This window comes from Chiroxiphia lanceolata, chromosome 4, assembly GCF_009829145.1.
Source record: "Chiroxiphia lanceolata isolate bChiLan1 chromosome 4, bChiLan1.pri, whole genome shotgun sequence".
NCBI lineage: Eukaryota > Metazoa > Chordata > Aves > Passeriformes > Pipridae > Chiroxiphia > Chiroxiphia lanceolata.
Window position 1 is genome coordinate 50,134,073 of NC_045640.1, and position 21,085 is coordinate 50,155,157.

The 21,085-nt window shown below is 36.5% G+C and overlaps 1 protein-coding gene across 5 annotated transcripts in view; it reads left to right on the forward strand.

The window, feature by feature from the left end:
- Window positions 1-19,441, forward strand: part of TBCK (TBC1 domain containing kinase) — a 98,246-nt gene extending 78,805 nt beyond the window's left edge. For all 5 annotated transcript variants that reach the window (XM_032686263.1, XM_032686265.1, XM_032686266.1 and 2 more), the window contains 3 exons: window positions 2,108-2,283; window positions 6,922-7,081; window positions 18,784-19,441. In XM_032686263.1, coding sequence (XP_032542154.1) covers window positions 2,108-2,283; window positions 6,922-7,081; window positions 18,784-18,894 — 447 coding nt within the window. In that variant the 3' untranslated portion in view covers window positions 18,895-19,441. The remainder of the gene's footprint in view (window positions 1-2,107; window positions 2,284-6,921; window positions 7,082-18,783) is intronic.
- Window positions 19,442-21,085: the final 1,644 nt, after the last annotated feature.

A 21,085-nucleotide genomic window follows, 5' to 3' on the forward strand; every position in this document is an offset into this window, starting at 1 on the left:
GGCTGGTTTGCTTTTTGCTGTAGACTTCATGCTTTCACCTTAAAGTTTCATTCGTTCCCGAGGCATTCATCCCATCTACTCCATTAGAGAAGAACTGTGTAAATAAAAGTAGAAAGTGGTTGTGTAATTAGAGACTATCATAATGTAAATGTTTCTCCTGAAGACTTAATTCAGGTCATCTCAGCCAGCTTCGCTGGCATAGACCACATTTATAATGCCTGACTTTGCTACCTGAATGTTTATTGTTACCTCTAATCATGTGACCCTGCTTTAAGGATTGAACTCTTTGCAGCAGCCTTGCTTCCCTTCCCTCCTTGGTGTTGCTCCACAATCACTCTCTTGAGGGAGAAGCTGTTGCCTGAGGAGGATGTAGTGATGTCTGCAAGTTTTAGTCATCGGGCAAATTAAGCTGTCTCAGCCAAGTGCGTATTTACGTAATCGGTACTCTTTCTACATTGCTGCCTTTCCTGGATCTTGCAAACGTGTCTGTGTGAATCCCCTAGATATGGACTGCTGGATTCATTTGGCAAGTCTGAAGTTTGTGAGAAGAGTCTGAACTTTTTTTTCTTCCTTCTCTCCTTCGGTTCATTTCCTTGGACTCCTCTTGGGAAAATGCAGTTATTCAGCTGGGAGGTGGCTCTAGACAGCAACTGGGAGTTGGGTGTGCCATCTGTTACACTGTTATTTTTATGGAAACAGGTCTCCCTTAAGATTGACTGTTCTGTTGAAACAAATAATACATTATCCAGAAACCATGTGTTTTTCTCATTATAAAGCATCTTGACCTCTTTTATTCTGAACTTGGGAGGAAATTATGTGTTGACAGTAGCAATTTGTAAGTTCTTTTGTTTTGACTACTATCACGTACAATGGAAAAGGCAGTTTGGTGACCTAATATATTCCCTGAAGTATAATTACGTTTTTTGGGGGGTTTTTTTTGTAATTTTGAGTGCTTTTTGATAACCTGCTTTACAGCAAAAGTATTTCTTAACTGCTGGACTGTCTAGGAAGTCTTTTCTGAGACATAACTCAGAAAAATGTGTATGGTCTCTCTGGTCTGTCTAGCATATTCTCTAAATTTTGAATAGTCCTCAGGTTAAATGAGAAACTAGTATGTGTAGAAACTAAAACAAAAACTAAAGCTAACAGCAGTCAATTTGACTAATACTGATTAGTAGTGCCTCCATTTTCTTCAGCGTTACTCCTGTTCTCTTGAATTTTTTTTCGTAGGCTATAAGCAAACAGTGTCTTGTAGTGGTGTGATCACTGCAATCTGAAACAAGATAACAGAAATGGAATATTTTTTAAAAGCAGAAAATTGGCTACTGTGATACTCTTTAAGAATGTAGAGCGTAGAAATACTAGCACTTAGGAATATCTCTGAGTTAATTCACAGTGGAGATTCTCTTACGAAAAATAATTTCAGGTATTATCATGCTAGTTGCTTGAACACTACCAGGTTTGTGTGTTGTGTCATCTGTCCCATCCCCCAAAATATATTTTCTTATATAAATAAAAATTTATATATGTAAATTTCCTTATCCCACAAAACTAAGGACAAATTTTCTGGATTATAAAACAGGACTACTTCTTATATTTCTGGTGTCCTGATTAGTGCCTAGTCTTTGAGCTGCAGAAATAACTGATGTTTAGCTAGCTCTGTCTCTTACAGAGACATCCCTGTTTCTGTGCCAAGTTGCCAGTTGCTACCCATATTTTCTGCTCCAAGCATGAGACCTTTCAGCTTCTCTTTTCAGAGAGTGTTTTCTAGCCAATTTACTTACTTTCTGATGCTGAGAAATGTTCTTACGGGTGTTGTGACAGTGAATAATTCATTAATAAATCTCAAACTGAAAAAACTTGCACAAATTGTCAAACTGTTTTCTTTTTAACAACTTCAACAGAAAATAGGGCTATAGTTGTCAGATAGGCGTTTGGCACTGCTCTGGACCTTTTCTATGTGGATAGTTTGACTAGTTCAGAGTTATAAGGAATATATGTGTTTCTGTTTAACTAGGTTATTACACTTTGAGGTTATCAAAGAAGTTTCAAAGAACACCATGTCTCTAATTCTTTGACCTCTAATATATTTTTCTTTCTTCTAAAGTCTAGGGATTCCATCAAGTTGGATGACCTGAAGGCAGAGGTGTCACCACGAATTTCAGCAGAAGATCTGATTGATTTGTGTGAGTTGACAGGACCTAGTCATTCCAAAACACCTATAAAGAAAACAAAGCCTAGCAAGCCAAAGCTGCTGGTGGTGGACATTCGTAACAGCGAAGAGTATCCTTCAAATCTGAATGCCAGTCTTGATAAATCGTGCTTGTATCAATTACTTCCTCATTGTCTGCAGGCAGTGAGATGTTAGAGTGGTAAATAATGGAAAGGGATGTGGTATAGGTAGAGTGGAAGAACTGAAGGCAGGGGGATTTGGAGGGAGGCCTGGTTTGCAGAGAAGAGGACAAATGTATTTTTGCCTTCCCATTTTAAGCTGTGAGTTTAGTGAAATCACTTTGTACCAGTAGCATGAGTGCTTTAATGCTACATTTTTCTTCATAACAGGTATTGTCAACAGACCTTCCCCATTTAATATGAACAATATTTTGGAAGGGCATGAGGCTTTCCAGTGAAGTGGAAGGGAGATAAAGAAGATTTGATAGATCATGTGCTTTGTCAATTCCTCAGTGGAAAATTGATTCCTATTGAGTGTCTTCATGCTACTGTTAGGTAATGCAGCCATACAGCTGCCCTAACTTTCGTTCTCCAGTAGCTGACAATCAGAAAAGTCTTAAAGGTATCTTGGAGCTATATTTTTATCAGGGTCACTACCCTGTCTACCCCTTACTCATTTGTTCCTTTTCAAATACATAGTTCTTTGCATGTGGAGTGTTTTGGGGGGGATTTTGGGGTGGTTTTTTTTTTGAAGTACTGTAGTTATAGGGCTCGGTTTGTTTGCGTTTGGGAAGGGGCAGTTCTTAAAGGTATACTTTTCCAGGTGCATACATTTTGATCAACATCCATCTAAAAGTGGGAACAATGACAAGACATTATTAGAGGTAACTTTTAACATTATAGAGAGTATTTGGAAATATACTTGTTATCGGTTTGTATAATTTTTTTTAAGCATTGTTAATTTCATAATAGCAAAAGTGATGTAGATGGTGGGTTTTTTGGCAGTCTACTCTTAGCTTACTCTGTTGCAAGTTATAATTCTTAATGGGCAAACAATACTCAATAGGAAAATAACAAAAGATTCATAGTTGTTTAGCCTGGAGAAAAGGAGGTTTAAGTGGGGACCTTATTGCTCTTTGGAACTATCTGAAAGGAAGTAGTAGAGAGCTGGGGGTTGGTCTCTTCTCCCAGGTAACAAGTGACAGGACAAGAGGAAATGGCCTCAAATTGCACCAGAAAGGTTTAGATTGGACATTAGGAAAAATTTCTTCGCAGAAAGGGTGATTAAGCATTGGAACAGGCTGCCCAGGGAATTACCATCTCTGGAACTGTTCAAAAAAGTGTGGATGTGGCACTTGGAGACGTGGTTTAATGGCGAACATGATGGTGCTGGGTTAACAGTTGGACTTGGTGATCTTAGAGGTCTTTTCTAACCTTAACTGTTCTATGAGTTTTAGTCCCCCTTTCACTTTGAGAAAAGAAGATCATTCCTTTTGCCAGTGTCTGGCTTATTCTTAAAGGTCTCCAGTGATAGAGATTCAACAGGCTCCCAACATCTTTACCAAGAGAGAGGATCTTCTGGTGTCTAACAAATGCTACTAACATATCGTACGTGTATTAGAAGAGTGTAATTTCTAGACAATGAAGTGAATGATAGATCAATGCCAGTATTTGGGCTAAAATATGTAGTAAAAAATTTAAATAATGTTTAAACCTAATTTTTTCATCTAGTTTGTTAAAATGCCACTTTAAAAATAATTGTATATGCAGAAAAGCACTGCCACTAACATGTTTTTCTATTAAATATTTACCAATATTTATGATAAGGTATGGTGAAGATAAAAAAGTAAACATACTTTTTACTATGTAGAGTTAAGTTTATTATTTACATAGAATTTTGTAACATTCTAAATTAAAATCATTACTTTCGAGAGATTATACTTTCATTGTATGCCAGACTTGCACCTGTAATGTGATCTGCTGTGCAGATAGATCAGAATGGTTGAAGGAATCCAAGCATTTCTTGATGAAGAAATTACTTTTTAGACTCCAGTTTAAAAGAGAAGTCTCTGGAAGTAAAAACTATGAAAGGTTATTGTTACAACTTAGAAAGTTTTGATACTACAGAGTTAAATTCTGTTTCTATTTCTACATTCAGCATTGTGTTATTAATTATTTAAGATGCTTCCTAGAAATGACCAAGGAGAAAGCAGAGGGAAAGCAAGTAATATTAAATGCCTATACTACAATCATTGCACTGAAAGGTTATTATCTGTGTACAGTAATGGATTTATTTATAAATCCAGTAATTATTGTGCAATCAGGATGAAAGGCAAGGTGTTTGCTTAAATGTTTCTATAGCTTTTCTAATAGCTTGCTAATAGGCTCTACTGTTGTACTAATCCTATTCTAATCTAGCAGAGTAGATTCAAAATTTCAATTATTTCAAAATCATTTGAGTTCTATGAATTAAGTGGTTTTATAAGGCTGTCTTTCATGTTATGAAATCTTAATCAGACTTTCTATTTCTTGAGGAGCCACCCTGTAGAGTGGAAGTCTCCATTAGCTTGAATAGTGCACTATAATGACTGCTGCTGCTGTTTCGGTCTGGTTGAGGTTTATGGTAGACTAAAATGTCCTGTCCTTTAAATAATAGGTGGACTGAAATCCTAATACCCATCTGGTATTAGGAGGTAGGAAATGTCATTATTAAAAAGGCAGCCTGGTAAGTAATAGAATTACCCTTGAGTTAATTGGTTTGTATGTCCGCTGAAGAAGAAAATATATGATATGTAGAAAGCTATTGAACTGTCAGCAGTTATGAATATGTGTGGGAAACCATAGGAATACTGTGTTCAGTGTCCTGTTCATTCGCACAGTAAGGAAACAGTCTTTGTGTTTGTCACAAAATTTCAACAAACTGTACAATAAGATCAGGCAGTCTGTATGTGGCATGTGTTTTAAAATGTAATAGACCACTGTGAGATGATTCAAAAATATGATCATTTCTTAAGTTTGTTTTTAGGTTTTTTCATCATCTATGCCTGTCATGCTAAAACTCACTCTCACTTTGTTCTCTGAGTGATTTGAAAAAAGGATGAGAGGACTTCCAACAAGTATCAAACATGCTTTGTATTTCATAATAGGATGCTTTTGAAAGCTAAGGAATTTTTTTGTAATGAATCTCATGTTGCAAGGCCATGAGCTACTAGCCCTCTTTCCCAATAAACAGCTTCGTAACAGAAGACTTTCTAATGAAAAGGTTTTATACACAAAGCACTGTTTCAGTTGGCTAGCAATTCATCTAAGGCTTATTTCATTTAGCATGTTAGCAGATATACTGGCAGCCTTTCATTCATGTTTTGAAAGTTATACCTGCATACTTATGGTCTCTCAGTCTGTAGCACAAAATCTTGGCATTTTTATTAACTGTTTTAGTAATTAGGACTTCTTAAAAATATTAGGTCAAGGTTCTCTGAGCAGTTAAGTATACTCAGTGGTGTAAGTGTAAGCAATTCAATTTGACCAAAGCCATCTTCTGTCTAAATGATGATCATTTCAGAACCTGGTCAGTAGCAGTGAGAGTTATGTGGTTATAAATGGAGTTGGCACAGATGAGGGAAGGAGGGATATAATTTTCCCATTCAAAATAGAAATAAACTGACAACATTAATGAATTATATGTGATCATCTTTTGTTCTTTCAAACGTTTTTAAATAGCCATATAACAATGATGATCAGAAAACTGAAACTGTTACATAAATCACAAGAAATTAATGATAATATTAAGCTAAATCAATTAAATCTTGCCTCCATTTAAGACAGCTTCTTTATTTAATAGATTCTGAGATTTAATTATAAATTTAACTAGCTTTCTGCAAGTACAGTAATAGAGTGACTAATCTAGAGATTTGACATTGTGTATATTTTTGCAGAACTTTGCTTTTTTTCATCTCTTCAAAGCTGTTCTTGCTTATAGATGGGAGAGGGAAGTGTTCCAGGCATGTGTGTACAGTCTAGGAAAGTAATTCAGAGTTTTGTCAAGGTCATGGTGTATTCTCAAATTCATAAAAAGCTAGGTAGTAGCGATCCAACTGAATTTTTATTTAAGAGATTTTCACATTCAATATTTGCTTAAAAAATTTCGTTGAATGTTCATCCTCTGAAAGTGAAGGACAGCTAGCTGTGTGTCAGAGTTGTTTGCTTTTCAGTATTGCTGTTAGTGGGACTGCAGATAATATATATGGTGCTCATTGTCTAGGAATCTGAGGGCATGTACATTGGAATTTCAATTTGGATCAAAATTGTAGAGGCCTTGGGAGGGTTGACAGGAGTTTTGAGGATGTTTCTCAATAATCCCTGTTTAGCTTTAGTTCTTATTGTAAGTACTTCATTCCTTTTGCATAAAATTCCTCTAGAAGAGGTGCTCCAGCTGCTTATTGGTATTTGGCTCTTATTATCAGACTAGAGCTGATTAGAAGTAAAATCCACAAAATTACATATACTGTGGATATTGGTTCTTTAACACTAAGTGTTTCATTTAGCAGATCATTTTCTGTAGTGCTGTGTCATATGTAGTGTCAGAAGTTTTTTCCTTCATATGAGTAAATAGCAAATATGGTTTGTCAAAATATACTATCACAAAAGGCCAACACTGCTGTATCGTGACAGCCAGGATGAAGAGCAGGTTCATCCTACAGCTGTGTAGATTTCTCTGCCTTTCAGATCTCCTTAACTGATCCTTCTTAGCTTTAACCGTGGCCATATTTCTGGAAGCATCAATGTACCATTTGCATCAGCATTTACTGCAGAAGGGGATCTTGTCCAGTGCCCAGCAACTGCAACGCTCCAGAGCTTTAAAGGAAGAGTCGTGGTGATTGTAGGAAATGCAGTGAAGAACACAGCTGCCGTAAGTATTTTGCAATAACATGTATTTTTGTACTTAGAGATACATTAGTGGCATGGATACAGACAGTAGTAAATAAATGCTAGAATCTGGAAAATTTAGATTAGTAATTATGGGTATGATGACAGGATTTGGGGTAATGTTTTTCTTATTCATTTCTGCTTCTAGACAGACATTTCAAGTGGTCAACATCTGAGAAGGTTCATGTTCTGAAATTAAATTATTTAACATTACCCTCTTCAGCTTTAAAATCTCTATTTTTGTGATGTTAGAGAAGTAACATCAGCACTTCTAATGTGCATCAGTAAGACCTGGTTTTCAAAAGTGTCTTGCATTTACTTTCTGTGGTGTTAGGAAGCACCTACAAGGTAAGTTGGATGGGAACAGATACCTTATGAAGTACAAAGGAAATAAGATATAATTCATATTGCTACTAGTAAGAAACAACGTATTGCTGAGTTTTTTAGAATCATTTGTTCATGCAGTTATGATCAGTGAAAAGGAGAATGGTTCTTACTGGTAACTTTTGTATGATATTTCTATTGTCAGTGCCTTTAGAATATTCAGATTTGCCTATTCTTTTCTATAATTAAATATTTGATAGTGTTGAGAACCACCAGAATAAGAAGTATGTAAGTATTTCTCTTCTTTAAGACAGTCTCTTAAGTAGAGTATACCTTTAGTTCACCAGTTTCTTAAGCCTATTTACTCAAAGGACATGACCTGTAACCAATATGGCAAGAAGGGCTGTGGATCATTAAAAGATCTTCATGTCAGGAACAGGAGAAGCATCGGCACAACACGTGGTGGTGTTTATTATTCATATAGGAAGTTGTAGTGTGAGAAATTCCTTTCATTAACCTGGATTTTATCATTTAGAAAATTAACTTGTGATATGTATCAGGTTTTTTAAATAGTAGCAGAGATGGCATAAAAGAGACTGTGCAGCATATCTGAAATAGTTTCAGTTAGTGAGTATCTAGGTTTGTGTGTGAGATCTGGGTAAGTTCATGATAAATATTTCAACATGAAATGAGTTAACTTGAATAATAACAATTCCTCACGAAATGCTGAATGCATAAATCACTCCCTCAAAGGGACAAATGCAAAATGCATAAAATGCTAAGAGCAAAATGGAGATTATTTAAATGATGCTTTACATGTTTGATGGTGGATTATGCAGCTGCTTTGAACAATTACATTTTAAATCACCAAAGATCTTAGTTTATCTCAGTAAGAACCTGTCCATTCACTAACCTCCCAAGGAATGGGAACAGAAAAAAGGAAGTTCTTTGGTGTTCGCTAAGGAGTGCCTTTATGGGATGTATTCCACATACTACCAACTCATTTTCTGCAAGTTCTGGAGGAACTAAAACAGATTGAAGAAACTACCTGTATCAAATTTCCGAGTACGGAAAGAACAGAGGCATTACAGTTCCACCATAGCCATGAAGATACCATTTTCTTCTACAGGTGACACTTCCGATGCAAACTTAGGTATTTTGTTAAATGTTTCGTTAAATGAAAATCAAATGTTTCCTTTACTGTGCAACTAAACAAAACTTGCTTAGTAAGTGCAAGTACTTCAGTCATGTGAGAGGTGCTGTCTTATCCTCTAAACCCAGATTTTCTGTAACTGAGACAATATTGACCCAGAATTGTCAACATTATAGCTTTTCATAAAGGAGAAGTGCTGCTTTGTCTTTTGATTTGCTTTTAGAGTTCTTGAAAGCCTAACTAAAGAGCGTAGAGCTTTAAATAGCAACAAAATACTGGATTGACCAGTTTGCCTGCAAACTAATTGAATACTTAAGCCTAAATACTGGTGGAGACTCACCACCTCTGTCACACTCTCAAAGTGCATATAAAACCAGCCTCAATTTGACTGTGTTGTTAAAACTTAGAACTTCTTTTTTTCATGGATAATTTTTAAGGCCAGTTTCAGTTTTACTCTGCATGGTTGCATAGAACTGTCTACCACTATTCATGCCAAAACTATGTAGCTTGAGGCTTGACAAGACATTAGTTATTACTTTTTAACTTTTACTAAGTCAAACAATCACAGGAAAAATTTTAAAAGTGAATGCATGGAAACAAAACCAACTTTTGTCCATGTTATAAGATGCTCAACTTAAAATGTACTTTTTCTAAAGTCATATATTTCCAGATGAAGTGCATCCAGATGAGCCACAAATAGAACCCTGCATCATAAAGGGGAATTTTTCAGAAGTGTTCACTGAAAGATACACCACTAAAAATATGGAGATTGCCACTGTTATACGTTTGGTTTAAATTTATATAGGACTTAGGGGTAAGAGTGAAAAAACACTGCTTTATTTATTTGTTTATGGGGCTGTTTGTAATTCGAAGGTTGAATCTTTCAATTGCGCTTCATATTAGTAGCCTACTTGGCATCACTTACAAATAATTTAAAAAGCAAACTTGAGTATATTGAGCAGGCCTGTAGAAAATAACTTTTTGCACTTCATTTCTGTTTCTGTCTTTTGTATTTGATTCGGAGCCAGATGATAAAACAGTTAAATTGGAAAGCAAATGCTGTCTAGAATTTGAGAGGTGAGAGGGAAAACTGAAAACTTCACCACAGCGCTGTTTCAGCAGGAGGCAAAGGAAGCCAGCACTGTCACATACTGGCTCTGTCTCTGACAGCTCTAGTTCTAGTTGAACACTTCCTTAGGAAGGAATTAAAACAGGGTAATCCTGCATGTAAAGTCATTTGATTTACTAACACTAAAAGTTAAATTAATAGATTGGCTGATGTATAAGAGCCTTACTGAATGTGCCATTAGCAGCGTAAAGGTACTGTAAAAGAGATATAGTGTGGTGGTGCTTAGTTTGCACTTCTCTGGAGAATATTCTGTCCTTTAGGCTGGTTCTCAGTTTGTACCAGTCTTTCTTCTCCTGGGAGTTTCTGGGCACTTGTTAATAGAGCAGATATTTTTTGTCTCTGAAAACAGCAGGAAACCTCCACATAAAAGGCATTATGCTAGAGTTCATCAACCAGATTCTATTTTGAAATTTAACTTTTAAATATGTTAAGTGGCAGCATCTCTTAAGTGAATTAAATTGCCATTTCCCACATCCATAGATAGATAAGTATGTTGTAAATTCCATTATGGGCAAGGGATCATTACAGTTGGGAATGTAGTAGATAAACAGGCAATGAGTGCTCAACTATAGCTTCTGTTTTTGGTGTATGATGAATAACATCTGATTTTTTTTACTTTCAAAGTCAGAGATAAAGCAAGTAAAAAGGTGGATTATAGTTATGCATATGTAGGACAGAGATTGGTTTGGGTCATTTTTTGGAAGGGTGACATTACTTCATCTTCCCTCCCTCAGGCAACTTTGAGGTGCTAAGCCATTATCTGTTTCCATTTCAAACTTTTGTCTGTATAACTGCAATTTTGACTGAATTTAAAATAGGAGGAATACCTTATTGATACAAAATCATTCTCCAGCAACTCAATTTTGACAGTGACACACTTCTGCTTGTGTAATGTGGTTGTTTCATGTGTTTCCCTGGTGGTTTAATGTATGTGTGTTATTGTCTTTTAAATGCTATAACAGAATAAAATATACAGGACACTTTAATCTGCCTAATAATCTACCTAAAAACTCATTTATTTTTTTTGCCTTGGAAAAAGATAGTTAGATAAGCTGTAAGTCAAAGCTTAAAAAATGTGTCTTTATAGCTGGGAAACAAATTTTCAATTTTAACTTCTAATTGCTACATTGATTATTTTTTATCTAGATAAGTTATGCTGCTATAAATATATTGTCTAGACAATTCTACAAATTACTGAAACAAAGTAGTCATTCTCATTGCACAAATTATCTCCAAAGCAAAGACAAGAAGTCCTCAGTTTCCATGAGATTTTTCTGACCCTTTTCAAGGCAAGAGGGAGAGGGTCAAGTTTAAGATTCTTTTTGTATAACATATTCCTGGCCTGAAAAAAAAAGAAAAAAAATATTTTTTTCTATATGAAAGTAGCATTTTCTCTCAGCACACTATCAAAAATGCATTTCTTATATGAAGACTGAGACACGTATGTTAAAGTGTCTGGTTACCACTAAATTTGTGTGATTTTGTTGTCATCTTACTCAGAGCTTTTAAAAAGCCCTTGCCAGAGAAGCAAGTCCTTGCATGCTGAAGCTGTTTCCTGTTATAAGCCTGTCTTAAAACTACAAATGGATGCCTATGAAACTTCATAGGGTGATCTGAAGATTAGCTGTTGCATAGAATACTAAAGGATGGGTGCATTTTTGCCTTCTGAAGACAGACATATTTAGTTGAAAGGGCCTAATGAAACTTCTAAAGTGAAAGTAAATAGAAATTAGACAATAAACTTCTTGAGATGTTTCCACCATGCATCTTTTAGATTCTATGTTTCCTTGCAAATAGTCTCTGAAGAAAAGTGATTGAACAATTGGAATGAAAACTGAAGATACTTTCTCTTCACAGGGATGGAGGGGCTCCTTATGATTACTAGAATGGCTCTTTTTCATGTTTGTTTTGTTAAGGCCCCATCCTCCCATCTACACTCAGACTCACAGCTTTCTGGAATCATCAGGTGCCTCTTTGTTGCCTTTAAAGAGGAAGGGATAAAGCTTGTATTTTGAAAAGTTTGAATAGATTCGCTAGTCAGCAACTATCCTGCTGGTTGTAACCCTACCCAATACATGGTTAAGTCTTCATTATTTTATCCTGTAAATTTAGCCCTTTTTATTATTGTAACATGCATAATGTATGCATGTTTCCCTTCTTCGACAGAAAGCAGGCCAGCTGCTGTTGCCAGTACATGCTCTTCACACAGCCCAAGAAAGACACTTGGGCTGCCAGCCAGGAGTTGTGTTATGCTGTTGTAATTCTGCCCCTGACTGTGGCTTTGGTTAGTTTGCATTGGATGCCTCAGATACAGCAGCAATGACCTAAATATTCCACTTTTCCAGATAGATATGGGAGAGGAAAGGGGGAAAATGAAAGAATGAGGTTCAAGAATAGAACTTGAGTGTTCCTTTTTCTCCTCTGAAGTAGGTGACAAGGAAAGCAGGCTAATTCTAAAACTCAAAATAGGTTCTCTTTTTTATTTTTTAATGAAACCAGTGGTAACAGTCATTGGAAATTTTAGTTCTTCATTTGATGTAGGTGCTTTTTGGCCTGTGTGCCTTAGCGCATAGAGGTTTGCATGTTTCTGAGATCAGGAATCATGGAGTCTTCTATTTTACCTATCAAAATATGTCTGAGAGATGCTGGCAGGCAGGATCTCAGCTCTTCTCAATCATCTCTAAGGACAATCTCTAGGGACAGGAAGGATGGGAGAGTGGTGAACCTGAATCTTGGAGTGGTGCCATGAGGCTCCAGAGTTCCTCCAGACATCTGTCTTGGCTGTGGTCATGCTGTCTTTGTGGACTGCACCTCTGGAAGAGTACTCTTGTCCTTGCTTGAGCTTGCATGAATTAGGTTGTATACATATCACTCAGGACTACTACATAATAACCTCGAATTATCACTTTCTGGGGCTGTTTGCCAGCTCTTAAAACAGTGGTTTATATTTCCTGGTATTCTAACTCAAGGAATCTTAAATGGTGATAACTGAAAGAGAGATGGCAGTGACATACAGATGTGTGTTATAGGTCTAGGAAACTGGTGTAAGGATATGCCAGCCAGAATGCTATTGGTGAATTTGGCAATTCCAATATCCATACTGCTTGTCTGGAGCAATGTTGTTCTGCTTTTCTCTAAACTGTATCTGAATCAGCTTTTCAAAAGGACAGACAGACTAGACTGACTGACTGCTTCAGGAGGGATTGCATCCATTTCATGGGAGGCCCAAAGACTTTTGTGCTAGAGTTTAAGAAGAAACTGGACAAAACTTGCAGTTTGGGTAGTGTTAGAAAAAAGTATTGCAGATCACAAAGAAATGCCTTTCAGGTATTTCTTTGAACAATTTTCAAGATCTATGGCAATCTTTAGACTTGGGGGAGGAGGTTGAATCTTTCAGAAAGACTCATGCTTTTTTCTTTTCTATTCAAGCCAGCTGTTACGCTTCTTTTCGAAATTACATTTTGCTGTTCACTAACAACTTTTTTATTTTCTGTTGAGTCAAAAATAAAATAGTTTGCTTTCTGCATTTTTATTGTACAGTCCATTAAACTGTGTTGTGTGCACTGCATATATGTTGGTCAGTATAAATTAGCTGTGTTACAAAATCTCTATGAAATCTCTGCAACTGAGTTTTAATTTTCAAGTACTAACTTCCACCTGGGTATTTTTTAATGTTTTCTGTAATTTCTAGGTGAAAAATTTAAAGTGCAGGTGTTTAAAATTTATTACTTGAAGAAATTTGAGTGTTTACTCTCACTTTCATTCTCAGTAAAACTTAATCTGAAACCAACTATTAAATATCTGTTTGTGTAGGCTTATTTTCAAATCTTTGCATGTAAGTCCTCTGAGTTACTGCTGTGTTTTTGTACTGGTGGAATGGAAAGTGTTCCCCTTTGGCCAGTCTACATGTAGAGAATTTTCCCTTGATCTTGTTAGAGCAGGAGGTTCTATGCTCCTTTCCCCCCACCCCCACTGTAGTATGTGTTTGCACCGAGTTGTCCTTTCTGTGGGTTTTTTACTTCCAGTTTATGGTAATACTGTAACCAATAACTAGGCACTGTTTTGTTGATATGGGAGGCTTTAGGTTCCTATCTTTGCCATAGTATTAAAGTGTCACTTCATTTATCTGGAACCCCTTAATATCAGAAGTTGCTGATTAAAATTAATCTTGTGTGCTGGGTCTGCTTTGTGGCATATGGAGAGCGCTGTTTAAAAAGCTCTAGACTGATCACTTTGACGGGGCTGTTCTTTCAGAGAAGTGAAGGTGAACTCTTGACTGAAATCACAAAGCAAATAGACTGCAGTCCCAGACGGGTTTGTGTACCATGAGTTTACAAGCGAAAAACTATAAATAACCTTGTGGCAATGGATGAATACTACAAAATTCAGTTGATATTTCTCCTCTAACTTCTCAAGTATCTCTTTTTCTTCTGACTCTTTCAGAGGATGCTGTTAATATTTATGCCCTGGTAACATTAGTCGCAGCAGTCTTTTTTGGTATTCTGGTGCAGTATGTTACTCCTCCTTCCCTCCCAGCATGCCCTTTAATTACAGCCTGTCACAAGAATGTCTGTGAAAGTGAATAATGTGTACATAGCAACCCTCATGGCTAGCCTGAAGGGTGCTGGGAACAGGGCTGCTCAAGCTGTTGTGTTATTAGACTCTCTGCTGTAGACAGTGTAAAAATGTGACATGCCTGGCATAATACATTCAGCACACTTGAAAGCTGTTATTTTACTGCTTGGAACAGGGTAGAAGAAACATTTTGATAAATGTGCCAGTGTGCAGATTATTAAGGTTCTTGATGGCACTTAAAGGAGCAGTCCTGTTATGCTGTTTGTATTGAGAGCATCACCAATGCTGGGTAAAATGTTTAATATTTGCCCAAATTTTGATATAATTTGCTGTGATCTTGTGTGTCTTTGAAAGCCTGAATTCTTGTATCTGCATGAAGAGTCTTAACTGACTGCTTTCAAATGCAAATTACAATTTTCTGGCTCAGTTATGCTCACCAAGAAGGGTATTTTACGTGGAATTGATTGATGCATTACTTTATAGAGGAATAGTGTTTCCATAGTCTTCACCAAAGACATCACATAGTAGTCATTAAACAAGCTACTCACATATTCATCCTTTAATATATAGTATTTGCTGTGAAAGTAGCAAGAGAAAATTCAGTTTAAACTCTAGATGCCACCAGTGAAAACATGGTAACTGAGTTTGGGAAGTGCATTTTGAGCAAAGGCCACCTGAGGCAGAAAGAAAAAAGCTTAAAGTCTTGTGGCATCCCTTTAATCCTCTACCTCAGATAGGCAAAACTCCATTTCCCCAAGTAGTATTGTTGTCTAAATGAAAACAGAAGCATTAGAGAGGAATGTGATCCATTGGTGGTATGGGGAAGCTGATATATCCCAAAAGTTACGTCAACACAAACATTTGTTAAATTTAAGAAAGCGTAATTGTCTTATAAATGACAGCTTATTTCTATTTATAGAAATATACATTTGTATAATGGAAATTTAATTGTGAATTTAATTATGCACTACTTTTATGTTTCAGTAAATCTCTCTTTAAAATGTAGGTGGTTTACAGGTCACTAAGGATGATGTAACCCATTTACTTATCTCTTCACCATGGTATCTTCTGTCTTAACAGCAACTCTGTAAATTAGGTTATTTAGCGGACTACAAATTACATATCCAGGTGCCTGTTAGTAAACTTCTAGTTGACACTTTATGACAGCGTTCATAAAGGAAATAGAGCCCACACATGCAGTCCAAGATTGTAGTTTCTGCTGTAGAAAATCTGTGGCATTCATTCAGAAGAGGACTTTGGGCTTTTTTTGACACATGAAATTTTGCTCTTTTGGATCACTGATTTATTTTTTTTTTCCAACTTTTTAGGAAACAATTTTTTTTATCTTTCTTCATTCCTTGGATTCAAGCTACTGATACTTGACATAAATTAAGGTCAAATTAGGGAGGCAATGTATGCAGCTATTTCAAATAGTCCTTCCTCTCATGTCCCTCCATCAGTGCACATGCCAGAAATAACATTTCCATGTGTTTTGAAAATACTAGCTTCATAGAGTATATTTTGGCATGGAATGATACCAGGTGGTGTTGGAACATTTCAGAAACATGGGGAACAAGTTCCTGTACTGATCTGTGGCAGACGGGCTCCTCTGTCTGGGAGAGGAAGGCACAAACATGTACTGAGGAACAGAACTATAAAAAGTCAAAGCTTTAATAAGGAAGACTACAATGGTAGTAAGAGTCCACTTCCCAATTTACTCATTGCCAAAAGTTACTACTTCTACTTTCAGTGACACAATGTGGGAGGGCAGAAGCTAAAAACTAGGAATGTCTTTAATTGGATCAAATCCTATTACCGTGTGAGTTAAACCCAGACTCTTCTTTGCAGTGCATGGACAGATGTATGTACAAAGCTCTTGGAGGCTGATATTTTCTCAACTTATGTCAATGTGTATGCCTCCAGGCGCCCAACTTGCAGCTAATTCCCACAGTAGTAAGATGCCATTAGCAGTTCATTTCCATTTCAGTGGATTTTCCCTGACTGGATGTTCAGACACAATATTCCTAACTATATTTGCAGCCTTTCTCACTGAAACCAGGTAGACAACAGCAAACAGTTCTGTGACAACTTAAAAAATAAATAAAAAGGCAATTCATCTTGTGGTATATCAACCACAGATTTTGCAGTGCTTACTTCTCAGAGGCCCTGCTAGAAGCAAGAAATTCCACACCATAAGGTTTAAAAGTAACCTTTTATAACCTTCTTGCAGTGAAGAAAATTTATTTCCATACTTTGTTACTAAAGCAGTTCTGAAATACAGTGAGACACAGGCCTTAATGCTCAAACCCTAAGTACAAAGCACTTGTTTGCATATTTTCTTCTAAGACTACATTGAATGGTAGTTATATTATGGGTAGGGCATCCAAACATTTGGAGCAGAGTTTACAGTTTATTATCAGCAGTTTACAATTACCAGTAGTCAGAGTGGAACTTCTCTGTTGACACATGGAACATTGTACTCAGGAAATAACATGCTGCTTCCTTTCAGCCAGAATGCTTGTTGCCATTTTTCATTTCTGCCAGCTATTGGTGTCCAAGACAGAGCACTATCCATTAGTCACAAGTGGAGAGCACTGTGAGGTGATAGATATGTACACATGAAGTAAAGATGTCTGATAGTATTTCACTGGGAATATAAACTATTTTTGTAGTTCATGGTATGCACAGCTGAGCGCTATTTTTGACAAAGAGAATTATCTTTGTCTCTGTTTTACTGTACACCACATCTTTGGACTGTGATTATAGCAAGAGGTATTTGCACTCTCCAAGTGATATCTCTGTGTATATTTACACCACCTGTGCAGCCAAGAACCTCTCTAAAAGTATGGCATTTACTTTGCTCATGAAACCTGGCATCCACATATGGTTTAACTTTATTATTACTTAGTTTTGATTGTTTGATTGTGGGGATTTTTTTAATTTGTTTTTTTGGATCCAGTACTGAGTGACCCAAAGTAATGGAGGAGAGATGACAGATTGATCCTTTTGGTCTTCCTTAGGCAAGTACCTGAAACAAACCTAACAGCCAAAATGTCTACTGTGACCTATTACTCTGCCGCAATAAGTCCTCAGTGGTTACAGTTGCTCTCTCCCTGGTTAAATGCATCCTAGAACACAGAGAAAGGAATGCAGTAGCTACATTAGACATATAAGTGAACAGAAATAAGTTCCATGCATATATAAAATATCTTCAATGTGAAGCAAAAGTTTTGGCTAGGAAAGGTTAAAACTTTGTTATTATGAACTCTTACTTGTTAAAGAGATTATTTCAGGACTTGTACTGGATTAGGTAGTCATGTAGTACATCTTGTTCTGCCTCAATATATGTTACACTGTAACAGGTAATTAGGAGGAATGTAAACAAAAAAAGAAATCTCATATATTAAATTTAATTGGGATGCCTACAGCTGTTCTTGAGTTGGTAATTTAGTTGTTCATGCAAAGTTAATTATTTGGACATCCCACTTGCAAATAGGTTCTCAAATAGCATCACAAATTATTTTAAAGAGTCAAAAATGGAATTAAAAATGTTTACATAGCCCATTTGGAAGCACTCAGTGATTTGACGGATGATACTAGTTTGCCAACCAAGTAAAAAGGAGCAATCTCAAAGACTGGAAGGGCAGGACAGTCTCTCACAGCTTTTGCAAATAAAGTAAAACTATTAATTTCTCACTGATTAATCTATTTTGGTGACTTGCTTTTTAATGCATTGTAGTCAGTATCTAGAAGGCAAGTTTGACGTGTAATAAAATATTGTTCCTTTGGGGTTTGATATTTTGATACATGATTTTGATATTTCTTATCATAATTGTTTTTATATACAAAATACTGTTTCTTCATCACTGTAGTCATGTTTCACAGAGTTACTACATGGAAACTGGCAAATGCTATGTTTGGTTTATGGAATGAACTAGTTGGGGAGAGAGGCTTCCAAGAGTGGGGGGATATGTGCTTGTACTATTAACCTGCCTGTGAGCAGATTGGTGGGGACAGGGGAGAGTACAGTTGCTAGACCCCAAATTCATATCTGACATCCTGTGAAATCAAATTACATCAGCCAAGCTTGACAGGTAAGAAAATGACAATACCATCAAACTCTGATGCTTGTACACTTGGGAACCTACAGAAAACAGCTGAGAGTTAGATTAATGCAGGGAAAAATATCTGTTAGTTCATGCTTTGAGAGAGGTTCAGTGATTGCTCTGAGATTAAACAGTCCTGTTAGAATAAAGTAAAATCTTGCCTAAGCAGAGACAAATGAAGTTCAATGTTATTAGTGTGACACTTTATGACCACCAAATTCATCCCAGCTGTTTCAACAGACAGGCCTGGGCTCCTGTGTTGGATTAGTTGTTGCAAAGAAAAGACTCCTAGGGGCTAATAATTTTTTAAATTTTTTTTTAACTTGCCTTACTTAATGCAAAGTTATTTCAATTTAGGAACTATAATGTCCAGTGTGCTAATGATATATCTGTTTCAGTTTGCAGCTCATCTAGTGAAAAACAAATACCCAAGGGTCTGCATCCTAGATGGAGGAATCAATAAGATTAAGCCAACTGGTCTCCTCACTGTTCCTTCTCCGCAAATTTAAGTGACTGTAAACATTCAGGACAATCTGCCTGAATGGGATAGTCTTACCATACAACATGGATATCCAGAACCTAAAGGGCATTATGGCATCTTCAGTATACAAGCTATCCTGGTGATCAGTGTCTTATCCCGCAGATCCAGAGCACAGGAGCTTTGCATTTATTCTTTAAAATAGAGCTTCAGTTGGAACAGAGGAAAACTGAACTGAAGCTTCAGGCTTGAGAGGTTTTCTCTCAACACTGATATAGTGCACAAGTGGTTGAGCAAGTCTGAACACAGGAGTAACTCGTCTGACACTTGGAATCCTGTATTTCTGCAGAAAAATATAAACCAGCATTTGATGGCTCTAAGCTGCACTTAGGTTATTTGAAAAAGTATTTTACTGTGAGTATTGAAAGTAACAAGCTGAAACTGTACCCTGTGTGTATCTTGTGAAAAAGTGTGTTCTGTAATATTTTAAAGGAGTAATTTCTGTATCTTGTGACCTGCTTTATTTTTGAGAAAGCATTTTTTCTTGATTGGAAATAAAGATGTGTCCCAGATTGAAAGTCACTGTGTAAGAGCTGCTGCTGTGACAATCCAAAATGTATCAGGAGGTGGAAAAGTTCTACTCCTCTGTGGAGAATTTAACAATCTATTTCCATAAACACATCAAATGCAACAATTTCTGAAACAATTATGCTTACCAGAAAGGTGGGGTTTTAACAATACTGTGTCTTAGGACTATAAATCATTTATTCTGCAAATAATAAATACTGTGTTTCCACTTTAGAAGCTCAAGCCTTAAAAATTACATTGCAGTTTTAATTTTCTCATGAAAACATTCTGGACTAAATGTTCTTGTATGAATTGGAAGTGCAAAATTCTCTTTGATATCCTCTACTCTTTCAGCTAGTGGTGTCGATTTTGTTATTTTTTTTAAGTCCTTAAACACGAATTTTAAAACTGACAGATTAAGACAACAAACCTGTTTCTAAACTAAACTAGATGCAAGTGCTGTAGATGAGTGAAAGCAGGCTTCCACAAAGGGCATAAGATGACTGTGTAATAAAGATGTGGGAATTACTTTGGAGTGAAAAGCCAAAAGTATTTAAAGCACTGACAGAAGCAGGAATTGGCATCTCTCTGTTGCTGAAAAGCTAAAAATAAATCTGATTCATACAAGTACCACCTTTCAGGAGGTGTGAAAAAAAGCCAAAACACCACCCTAATTTCTACCCCTCAAAATCCCAGGTTAGGTTTGCTAGCTTGTCAGTTCCATTATTACAAATAATGGGGGAGGCGGAAGAAAGGCTAGAAAAAGAAAAGAATCTGTCTTCAAGAATGGTACTTCAAAATAGTACCTTTAATCCAGGAAAACCAGTTATGATAAGGTAAGAGTGACAGTATGGCACTGAAATTAAGTGGGAATTTGGAAGAATTTGTTTTAGAAGACAAGCCTTTTTATATTTTATAAATCTTAGAAAACATTGCGACATGAGGCTTAATTATCACTGAAGTGTGGGGATTAAAATGTATTTTGTAAAATTAACAAAGTAACACCAAAGATCTGTTCACCTGGTTACAGTCACATATTAGCTTGCATTATGAATTTGACACCATGCTCTTTTATTAGAGCATCATCTGAGACGTGACAGTTTCCACGATATAAGCTCACTGCAGGGTAACAATAATTTGCTCTAGGAGATATGGTTATAATATGCCTTCTTTGAGGACTTTATATCCTGAATAGTTTTTAATTTACCAAGCATAACACTGCAACAGCTAACTTTATTTCCCTTTTCTTCTATCACAAGAGGTTTCCAACCCTGAGAGTTCTGCGAGAGAGGTGATCAGTGAGAAGGCTGTGAACAGTCTATAGATCACAGGCAACATGATTGCTTATTCTGTGGAGTTTTTTTAGTGGTGGTGGTTGTGGGGTTTTGTTGCTCTGGGAGGGGTTTTTTGAACTGAAACCTTGGAAGATGAGACTTTGTGGAAGGTGCTGAAAGAGGAAGTCTTCATTCTCGCCTATGCGATGACCAGAGGATTTTATCCTGAATCCTCAGAAGCTGGCTGGTAGCATTATGTGCTGTCTTCAGGGAAGTTTCCTCTTACTATGATTTTGAAAACCCTATTGGAGAAGTATGATGAGTGGAAAGAATATGGGGGGAGAAGGGCACCTTTTAGCTTGCTTTAACTGAGCTGGGATT